The 12,232-nt window shown below is 31.5% G+C and overlaps 1 protein-coding gene across 2 annotated transcripts in view; it reads left to right on the forward strand.

The window, feature by feature from the left end:
- LOC105221120 (serine-rich adhesin for platelets) overlaps positions 1–12,232 on the forward strand; it is a 150,798-nt gene that overhangs the window by 128,514 nt on the left and 10,052 nt on the right. The window contains exon 4 of one of the 2 annotated variants that reach the window (XM_011197844.3): positions 11,064–11,129. The exons of the other annotated variant lie outside the window; for it this stretch is intronic. Within the exon in view, the coding sequence (XP_011196146.1) occupies positions 11,064–11,129 (66 nt within the window). The remainder of the gene's footprint in view (positions 1–11,063; positions 11,130–12,232) is intronic. 2 annotated transcript variants of the gene reach the window in all.

The following is a 12,232-nucleotide window of genomic DNA, read 5'->3' on the forward strand; positions in this document are numbered from 1 at the left end:
GAGCATCGAAGAGAGAGAGCTCAGTTTCTCGTTTGGAACTTTTATTTTGAAAATTTTCAATGTTACTTGCTACTTTAGCAATATTGAGCAGTTTTAACACGCAGAATCGATATTTTTTCATAGGAATATATATTTGTACATACCCAATAGGAAATGGCTAGTCTCTATATTTTATACATTTTTCATTTTATAAATAAGTCTTTTAATTAGTTTTTTTCACAAAACCACTCGTGACTTTTCGAGTTTTTTTTTTAAATGGTAAATATAATAAATTGGTGATAAGTCTAGTCCCAGTGATAGAGATGTCTACAAAGAAAAATTTTCATTCATTACAATTCTCATACATTCAAATCCGTGTCGTGTCGTTTGCGCAAAGTTTGCAATCAATGCAAAATTGTTGACAACTCAAATCAAAGGGTACAGAGCAACACAAAAAGTTTGATATGTTTGCAGTCTATTAAGTTTCTTTTATGTTCTTGACAGTTTTTAATCTTTTTTTCGCCCTTTGTAAACACAAAATTTGATGAGCGGGCAAAATCAAAGGCTTGAGAGTGAATCTAACAAAAATTAGTTGACACAATATTGTTAAAGGAAAGAAGGGGATTGTATTCGTAGGTTTTGAAACTATTTTGGTTTGCTTCAATTCAATAAAATGCATCAAATGTCCTCTGTTAATTAAAGTGGTACTTCTAGCGTTCTGATTTAATAGTGGCACCATTCAAAAACATTTTTTAGCTTAATTTTCATATTTGATATATTAAAATTTTTTGCGTTTTGGTAATAAAATGTTAATGCGCCAAAATGTAGGCAACGATTTTCGCTATATTATTATGCTCTCAGTTGTACCTGTTCCGGATACGTAGACTCAACTGTCGTGTTACTTCAAGAGTGGTATTTCGGATAAATTTAGCCTAAGGCTTCTTAAAGCATTGTAACTGTAAAGAATTGTAAGTTGAATTAATCTAATTATCTCCCATTCAATAAATGTTAGAACCCCAACATGAGTTGAGACATGAATTAGTTAGTGATTTTAGTTATGCAGAATTCCAAAAGAGACTTTTAATTTCGAGCTTTTCTTTAAATGAATTCAATTTCATTGCTCATGCATATTTCAGACATGAGTTTGCTTTTCAAATTGGACTGAATATCAGATGTTTGTATGTACTCGTATATACTCTCATTGAACAGCCTGTAGCAACCCCATTAGATGGCTAGTCGTTCAAAATAAGGATATACTGAGAATTCAAATATAAAACAACTGTGTCATTAGACATCAGTATCAAGAGGGGACAGCCCATTTAGTGCCCTACTAAATACTGTAATTCAGTTGTAAAGTGTATATATGTATTTCAAACACCAACTCGACTCATCGTCAGGGCAAGCAAGCACTCAGATTTTCTGCAATTCATCGTTTTAATAAAATATGGTTTGCTGGCGTTCGTCATTGCATGCAATTTGCCAACTGAAATCGGTGCATATGATTAAATTATTTTTATATGTCTGTATACCGTTACATATGTACACACATACAGTTGCTATTTATCATTTTTCGTTGAAAATAAATATGTAAGTCACGTCCAGCCATTTGTGCTGACGCCTCGTGGGCGGTTTAGAGGGCCATAGAGTGATTGAGTAGGCGATGAGCCACCATCTGCTGCAAAATCATCACATAGCTGTGCGATATATCTTAGAGAAGTGTAGCTTCAAGGCAAATGTCCGTGATAAAAGTTTGGTATACTTTACGTTGACATAGTGCAAGTCAATTGACTTGAGTTTGGGCAACCTACATATTTACTTTACATAGCTTTTATCTTTGTTACACATCCTTGTATTTTTTAAAGTTTCTAAAATATTATTTTAATTATGTTTATTTAATTTGGTTAACTTTACTTGACTTTATAACAAGCCAACATTTTTCATCTTCAGATCTTTTTTACTCAGCGTTGATTATTATACAAATTTGTTGGACTGATTTCTCAGGAAAAATAAGCAGCAGGATTTTGAGTAGTCTGAAACCGATGTCGCATAGACATGGTTCAACTTAGCTTAATTTATATTGACTTCACTTGCCTCGACTTGACTTGACTTGACTTGCCTTGACTTGACTTGAGCTGACTTGACTTTGTTTGACTTGACTTGACTTGACTTGGTTTGGCTTGGCTTGGCTTATTTAGACTAAATTCGACAGACCAAAAATATTCTTCACATAATATATAAATACAAGTTATTATTTCAACGTACTTACTATCGCAGGTGATTATAAGTTTATTTATTTGTTGTATAGACTTAACTTTAGAACTTAACATAAACTTAACTTAATTTAATTTGCCTTACCATAACTCTGTAAAACTTAAGTCGATTTTATATGACTTTACTTAGGATTATATATTTATTTTATCATTGACAAGCCTTGTAACTTAACGTAACATGACTTAACTTAATTTAACTTAACTTAATTTGACTTAACTCAATTTTGTCTGACTTTACCTAATTTTACGGTAATAAAATTTTTGTATTGGCCATAAGACGTGATTATAAATTTCAAAAATATTTCTTATTATTTTGTTTTCTTTCCTGCAGTCATTGTACGTTTAATTGAAATTCCTAACCAAAAATTTAAAACTATATTTGTTCGAAATTATTTTGCAATGCAACGCTGCCATTTAAGCAAATTTCCATTTTATGGTAAATTTCGTTTGTAACGGTGCCGCACTTTATAATTTATTAGTTTCAAAAATGAATACGCGACTCGTGCATAAAATATATAATATATGTACATGTGCATTAAAAAAATAATTTGGGTTTGTGTGCATTTGCGGTCATACGAATGTTTAGTGAAGAGGTATTAGCGCAAATGAAAATGAAAACTTTTAATTTGCCCGAACTTTTGTGCTAAGAATTCTGCTGTAACTCACCCACTCAACCACTGGACATAAGCACTTAAGCACGTCCGTAAGTGTCTATATATCAGTTTCGTTTTCGGAACAACTGGCAGTTATGACTTGTCGAATTGCACACAGAATTGGTGAAATTGTAGCAATTAGTGTTTTATTGTTTTTCTTCATGAAACTAAATTTATCGCACATTACAGTTAATGACTGCAGTTGTTAGGGATAATGAAAAGAAAAATTTTGGTGCAATTGAAAGCAAAAAGAAAGTGGGATTAAATTGAATGTTGGGTTATTAATTTGATGAAAAAAGTCCATAAAACTATAAAAAAAAACTATTTTTTAAACTCTGCAAATATTGATGGCAAATCGATCATATGCAGAATTGGAAATAAAGATATGCTTTTTATGTTGACTCAGATTCATACTAGTGCCTATCCAATTATCAGTTAAGTCAATTCTCATTGAATCAATGTCCATATTCAAGGAAATATCAGTTTCATAGAAACATACACATAAATACATAAACAAAAAATTATTTTTTGAACACCCTGTATAAACATATAAACTATATTTATGAGAATTCTCACGGGAAATTCTAAGCTATTGGCAGCATATTTGTTTTTATGATCAGCGGATTGAAGAATGCAATAATGATTAATAACTATGTGTGAAAGTTTGAGATTATGTGTTAGAGGGGTTCTAATATAAATTTTACCTTTTCAATTCTCAATATATGATTATAATGTTAAACAGTAATCTAAGTTACTCGTAAGTTAGTTTGAACCACAGAGAATTATTAAATTGTGGCAACCCTTCAAAAAAAAATTTTCAACTGCAATTCTCCTAAGGCTTGACAACATCATTTCCCTAACTCATTTGTCCAAAAAATTTAATTTTAATAAAATACGTTTTTAAACAGGTGGCAACTCTACTTAAAAATGATTTTGAGATATAAGCATTTTTAATTTTTTTGTCGATAAAAGGAATAGTTTAATATAAGCTTAATTTTAATATTCTCCAATATAGGTTGTAAAAAATTAAGTAGAAGTAATAATATTCATAATAAAGAAATAATAAATTATTAAAAAAAGTGCCACCCTAATATACACCTAGTAGTCCATTGGTATGACTGCCATGCCACTGTAATACGTAGCAGCAAGCACATTAAATATAAATATCTAGTTAATGAATTTTCCAAACGTAAAATTTAATTTTCCTTGCTCTCGAATGTTTATTCATTTTAAAATTTATTATTTTGTGTATAAATTTTCGAAATTTTCAATTCACTAGGGACACTAAACACGAAATTTCATTGATCAATTTCCGTTTATCACACAAACACACAGACACTGGCAATACTTTTATATGCCGTTAATTTTACGACTTTTCCAATACATACACACACACTCGATATGCATATGTATGCATGTATGTATTTGCAAATTTTCATTTAAAAATATATTATATAAACACAAACATGCGCTCACTTTGTTGTTGTTGTTGTTGTTGTTGTTGTTGTTGTTGGGATTTTTGTGATTTTTTTTTTGCATTTTTATTTGTTATTGTTGTTTGGCTGCCATGTAAATCACGTAATCGATTACGTTTTTGGCAAATGGCGCTAACATTGGCCACCTTGCAAGCGCGAGCATTTAACTGACAGTGTGTGTGTGTGTGTTTGTCTTGATTTTATTGTAAACTTTCATATGTTGCCACTGTAATCAATACAATTATAAATAAAGGAAGCGAAAGAAGGTGTAGTTGGACGCAAGAACACTTATCTATAGAGTATATATTTCGAATTACAATATAAATTTTGTATCCCGCATAATAGTTTGAAGAACACAATAGTCTCTAATACCGTTATTTTTATTAATTCTACGTCAGATTTTACACATTAGAATTAATGATGTTCAGTTCATACTTGCTTCATTCTGTACAAGTATAAAATGTGTATGTTTTTAAAATATTTTATAATTTAAATTTTGTTAAAAAAATTAAAAATGTGGCAACGCTTTATTAAAATATTTTCAATTGATTCTTCTTAAGTTTTAGCAAACGTTTTCAAATAATTCGTTTATAATAATAGTTGTATTCAAATATTTAAACAGGTGGCAACCCTAGTCAAACAGATTTTCAGCAAAAATGAATTATTATCATCACCAAAATATTTTTTCGCTGTTTTCTTTTTGCCATCCATATTGAAATTGCCTTAAAAATTTTATTCAATCTTTTATACATATTTTGAACATTGTGTGTCCGCAGACAAGTCCATCTTTTAACAGTTGGGTTACTTCATAAATATTAGTGATATAAAAATTTAAATAGGTGGCAACCTCACTCAAAAATAATCAATATTTTCAATTGTAAGTTATTTTAACACTTGATGTTTATATATTTCATAACATAATTTACATAATTATTTCTTGTTGTTTTAGCTAAAAATTTTCAAATAGGTGGCAACTATAAAAAATTTTCTTTAAATTATTTACTATTTGAAAAAAATTCAACAGAAATTAGTTTACTTTATTAGTATTATTAAAATAAAAATTTAAACGGGTGGCAACCATATTCTCAAATATTTTAAAACCAAACTTTCTGCTTGAAACATGATTTTCAATCAATAAACCTCACCACTCCTAACCCTATCTACTCATTACAATTCCCTCAAACCAAAAAGATTTGTGGGTAAATACTTTAACGGTAAACAAACATGGCATAACTGTATATTTGAAACAAAATATATTCACTTTTTTCGCACAAATTTTGCACTTAGCCATCCACTTGTGTCCTACATTAAATAAATAAATAAACATATTTGCTACCATTTAAGTTCTTGCTGTTTTTGTTGTTGTTGTTGTTGTTGTTCTACATCCACTTTGTCTAGTAGCTGTTGGCCTAAATACGACGTAATGAGTTTGTGTTCCCAATTTTTCCATTTTGGCATTTCGTTTTTTTTTGTTGTTCTTGCTGTTGTTGTACGGCGAGATATTAGCAACCTTTGTGCTCAGTGGCAGCTTCCGCTTTTGACTTCGTGCTGAGTAATTAAGTGTCTGCGCGCCATGTTCAAACGAACGGCCGTTCGGCGGGCAGCGCAGCTTACCTCAGCTCAACAGCTGGTTGTCATCATCGTCATTTCTGACAGGCACCCATCAAAATGTTGTGAGCTAGGCGCTGCTAGTGACGGCGCGTGCTGTATGTGTGACCGCCTCCGCGGGGGTGTGTGTGTGTGCGTAAGAGTATTTAATTAAAATCCATTCATGGACGCTTGTAGGCATTTTTGGCGCGCATTGAAATAATGATGGAAATTTTCGAAAATGCTGTGGATATAGTTTGCTTTAATATTATTGTTGTTGTTTTTGGGAGTTGAAAAACCTGTGAAGACATGCGCGGCAACATTTGAAGTTGCTGTCATTATTAATTTTCATTAAAAACCAATATTAAGTTAATATTAATATTTTTAATGTTTTTCGAACGTAATTTGGTAGCAATTTCGCATGAAAATCTCATAAAAATTCTCCTTTTTGTTGTTGCTGATAAGCAAATATTTGTTGTCATTTGCGCTCCGTCATTTGGTTAGGCAGCATTTTGCATATATTTAATGTGATGCGGGGATTAGTTTAATCGATTTAGTTGTGTAAATTAGCTTGCTTGCCTTCAATGGCGTTCACAGGAATTTAATGTTGATAAAGTTGCTCATACGACACGTACGCCCATATGGTTATATTGCTCCTTACTCCATTGTAAACATGTTCAAGCTCAAATTTGCTGATTTTTATTAAAATGATACTGTCAGTTTAATGATATGCATTATAGTGAAGGGAAGAATATGTTAATTTGTATTTACATATTGGTATTATGAAGGCATGCGATTATATTTGTTTGGAACAAAATTTTCAGTGGCGGATAATGTTTTTTATTATATGTTTGTGCTTGCAAAGTGATATTATAAGCACATACAAAAGACAGAATAACAATTTGAAGCTCTATGAAAAAGTTTTAACGATTTTTTTTTGCTACTAAAGTGTGGCTTGAAATTGATGGCCATATATGTCCATGTACTATTTTTATATTTTTTCATGGAAGCAAACTTAAATTCCCTAAAAGCACTATGGAGATTTAGTTGTCGTTTTTCTAAAGAATCTCATATTTATGGCTTCTAAATGCTTTTCCATAAAAATATACACATAAGCTTATAAAAAGCACGTGATTTCTCGAATTCCCTAAATTTGTATCAGAATCAAAATTTTACATGATTTTACACAAACAAAAAATTTAATTTTTATTTTTCATTTTTTTCAACAATTTTATTCGTTTAAAAATTCTTACATTCTAATCTGGGCGCTACGAATTTTAAGATAAACATGTATATTAATTTTTGTTTTATGAAACCAGTTTTCTTAGAAATTTGAATTAAAATTTTGATATTTTCTTAAAAATATATTTATCATTTTTTGTTTCAAAATTATATTTACTCTAAAACTCTACTATTTGCACTGTTTATGTGTTTTAAAATAAAATGTGGCAACGTTTGAACATAATCCAAAAACAATTGTACACAATGATAATACTTTCTATACTACCTTTTCCACGGACTTAAAATTATTTCGTTACAGCAAATCTATTTTACTACCCGGACTGGCCCAAATATCCAAAAAAAATAGTAATTAAAATCGGTCTCCTAATATCATAAGTTAACTTTGTGAATGCTTGGAAAGAGACGCTCCTGTTTAAATGAGGTTCCCATATTCAGTAGTCATATATACTCTATTTAGAATTCAAGTATGTAAAGTGCAAAGTTTTAAAACATGAAATGGGTGTCTGTATTTCTTGCATCTCCATATTTCTGTCTTTTATTTAGTCTGTTGTCAGCCATAAGTTCTTCCCAACATAGTCTCTAACATATGGTAGAGTATTTTACTTGCCTTTATTGGTTTTGTGTTATTTTGTTGCTTCCCTTCTTTTCAATGGCTTATTGTTGGTTTTTTATTATTACTGACTGACACGCCTCTTCTTTTTACGCCGCAAGCCCTCATTTGGTTAAGTTTTCCACTTAAGTACTTGATTTTATGCTTTTATTTCCAAAAAGTAAATACTTCTGACTACTTTGTTCATTTCGGTTGTCAAAAAGTGTCTTATTGTTAACGAAGACAAAAAACGTGAGTGCCACATGTGTCTGTAAACCCCACACAATCACCATACTTGAAGGCATGTAACATTAATAGAGCAAAATTAAAAAAGAAGCATTCTTTAATTTTTTGTAGTTGCTAGTGTAGAATTTGAAAAGTAAAAAATAATGTTCGTATATGAACTTTACTATTGTAGATTAATTATTGCACGTATTAATACTACAATTATACAATAACCGATAATATTTATAAAGTGCATCTGAATTGGTTCGTAGTGTTGGTTATGTTAGGCTTCTGGGCACACTATTCTAATTATCTAGCTCCCTAATAGGCTTCCCTATACTAATTAACATAGTGGTTGAGAATTACAAGCGCAGATGTACAAATTGAATGAAATATTGAATATGTAGACATCTGAAGAATTCTTTTTTGATTTTTCCTACACAATTTTGAAAGTCTATCAATTACCAATGTATTAGGGCTTTCACATTTCAAAATTGCCAACAGAATGACTTTTGAGCTTAAGAGTTAATTAAGTGATGAATAAAATTGTACACTACATAAACCAAATTATCAATGCTGTTATAATTTAAAACATCTTTACTATCTTAAATAACTCAACGGTCTTTGTGTAGCTTAATTTAAATCAGCTAGTGTTTTCCGAATCCCCTCACACTTGCTGCCAAGCGCATTAATTTCAATTTCATAAACTCATCAAGCGCCTTGAAAAAATATGTGTTAATTTCATTTCATGCTTCTGCGCCTTCTCATGACGACGGCGGTCGCGTCGCGTTTTATTTACACTTTGTCTGTTTTAGTACGTCTTAAAAATAAGAACTTCTAGGCTGTTGCTCGTCTTTTCACATACATTCAGCCTGTTTATTAAGGCCACGACTTGTCCTCTGTCTCATATAACTAACAGCGTCGTTGTGAGCTTGTCCTTTGCTACCGAATCTACTTTGCCGCAGTCTAAATAAATAAATTAAAACTTGACACTGACTGTGTGGCGCAAATCAACGCCGCCTTCAAATTGGTCGCAACTTTTGTCTATTTGCTTCTACCGCTCGTCACTCCCACTCTCTCGGCTTTCTTGTTTAAATGTGTTTGCGTTGGTTTTACTGCGTTTTAATTCCTTAATTTTGAGTTTAATTTTTGTGCTCCCTTCACTCCAACAATCACACTCACTCCTATTATGTTTCATGTTTTTGTTTTCAAAATTGTTTATTATTCGCTGGTAATCGCTTGGCAGCAATTTTCTCTTTCGTTTTTCGCGTTTCGTCTGCGTAGAGCACGTTGCCCTTGTTAATATTTTTTCCACCATTAATTATGTTTTTCTGCGCATTATTTAGTGTTGGTTATCCTGTCATCGCGGTTTCATAGTTGTGACAAATTATTTTTGTCTTAGCTAAGACCTTATGATGTTAACCTCTAACCTTACTTGAGTGTTTGCTATGGCTTCAATTTCATTTACTTTCACTTATTGCCCTCTAAGAAATTTCTGAGAACAGAGAGTTATGGAATTATCATTAATGAGCACTCCTGATTCTGCAAACGTGATAGAGTCTTAGCTAAATTCTTAGTTATTAGATATTCTGACCTAATCGCTTGGATTAATCTTGAGATCTCATCAAAATCTTACTGTTAATGTTATCGGTATATTTTATTATTACTTGTTGTGGTATATATACTTGATTTAATATCTGAGCTACTTTAATATAGGCCTAGAACTAGAACCTAAATCTCTCATAACTTAGTTTTGAAGGCTTTATTTAATTGAAGATGATTCTGCCGCTATGTAAGACTTAAGATGACTCCAGAGAATCGTAAATTGTCAAAATTCTTTCGATGTTAGTACCTTACTTCATCAGATGTCATTGGACTTAGGTTGCAACATCTTTGATGACATACTTTCGAGCGTCTTGGCGGATTTGCTAAGCTCGAAAGCCACTTTAATAATATTGTTATAGGTTTCTTTGTCGATAATTTATTTATTTTTCGAGAGATACTTTACCGGTCTCACATGGGACCCGTATACTAACTAATGTGATCTCGGTGATCCCAGTGTTTAAATAATAACTTTTATTTATTATTTTGTTAAAAATTATTATCGCAAACGTTGATTGAAATAATCGTAACCTCAAATAAATAGCTGTCGATGGTTCTCCTTTTGATTATATTTGCTTTTATTTACCGACGGGGTTGTATTTTATTTTACTCCGCACAAATACCACATTCTGTCTTCTGTTTTTATGCACCAACACATAAACAAATATTTTTATTGCTTTTGTTCTCAGTTCTATTGCTTTTGTTTTGCTTAAATCTCTTTGTGTGTTTTTTGTTTTTTGTTTTTTATTTCGTATTTTTTCTTTGTTGTTGATTTGACTTTTGGTTTTTGTCACCCTACGCAGCTGGCGTTCTCCGATTACTTACGCTCCAACTGTTTGCAAAATTCTATTTATGTTAGTGTAATCGTAAGGGCGTTGGTATTCGTTTATTGTTATTGTGTTGTTGGCAGGAAGTCGTTTGGGCGGATGTCAAAATTCCGAATTCAATGTTTTCAGTTTTGTAATTTAATTTGTGCAAAATCCAGCTCCTCCAAGTCCTCTTTATTTATAAACTTCCACACAGAACCGTTGATGCACGAAAAATGTTTATTGTTATTATTGTATTTACTGCAATTTAAGAAACTGAAGCTTCCGTTTCACCACAGTGGTGTTGTTACAGTTGACAGTGGCTCTTAAATGTAGTGGCACAACTAAACTAGTTTACACGCACATTGTATTTCTGGTGTCTACAAATACTGTTTTTTAGCGCAACAACTATTTATTTCACAAGTCTCTTGTGTAAAACAGCTTATGTTAACTCATACATTACTATATTTTCTTTCTTTCTTCTCTTATATTAATGTGCTGCTTTTCGTCGCTTTCGCTTACATCAAATGCAACAAATGACATGAAAATGTTCATGCTCGCTGACCGGTCACTTGTGACTTGGCTTACAACGCAAATCCTGTGATATGTGGTTACGATTTGGTTGGTCGATGCAGCGCTTAAAGTGAAATTAATGGTGAGACGACCACATTCACAGCTCGTCGAACAGGGAATCATACCACGTAAGTATCAACAGTACAGTACAGTGATGTTTGCTTCTTTTTCATTTTGGTTTTTAGTGGTAAATGTAGTGTTTTGTTTTGTTGGCATCATAGAAAGTTGTTATGGTGGTAGTGGATTGTAGTATTATTTTATATATAATATATATTGCGTATAGCGTCTACATATGAATGCTGTATCTGTAGTGCATTATTTATAGTCCTGCTTTATGTAAGTCATACATTTGGTTTTGACAATATCTTTCAACAGGTTAAAGTTTTGGTGTTGATTCTGACCACTATGCTATCGAGGAATAAAAAAAAAACCTTAATTTTAAAGAATGTACTATTGATATAGGCATACTTAATGGACTTAAAAGTGTTATTTGGTACCTATTTTAAATACTGATCGCTATGCTATCGAGGAAATTTATTATTACATATTAATTTATAAGTTTTCGTTTTGTTTTAGACGAGATTACCATCTTGACCCAATTCCACCATTAGTATTTAAGACTTCTCGACTTTTTTATTTGTCTTTACCTTGTAAATACTATGAAGAAAGAAACCCGAAAAAATTAAAATTTTATTACACAGAACTCCACTTATATTCATGATAAACTAATAGTATTCGACCCAGTAAACCTTTTTAAAGAAATAATAAGAACTTATTAAATATTGCTCTTATACCACATCTCCAGCCTCTTTCAAAGTCTAGAATATCGAAACGTCTTCCAGCTGGTTATAGCCATGTACGCTGCAATATGTGTAGCCAGCCAATGCATCTGGAAACATTTTTTTTACTAAGACAGCGTTACAATGTTAAATAACCATTTCTACATACATAGATATAAAAAAATATATATAAATGAATTCTATTTTCAGTCTTCAAGTTGACATTTGTCGTCATACCAATTAGCTAAACAAGCAAACCCCCCATTAAGAAATTAATATTTATGAAAATATATGCGATATAAATACCCCAAAATGTCCCAAAATTTTCACATTGGCGTCAAGATTGGCTGAGCAGCTTTCAAATGAATACATTACTTAATCTTACCGACGATGTATTGTGGCGTTAGAGACATATATTGCAAGGTAATAACTTTGCCTATGTTTCTTGCAAA

Source organism: Zeugodacus cucurbitae, chromosome 4 (assembly GCF_028554725.1).
Source record: "Zeugodacus cucurbitae isolate PBARC_wt_2022May chromosome 4, idZeuCucr1.2, whole genome shotgun sequence".
Taxonomy (NCBI): Eukaryota; Metazoa; Arthropoda; class Insecta; order Diptera; family Tephritidae; genus Zeugodacus; species Zeugodacus cucurbitae.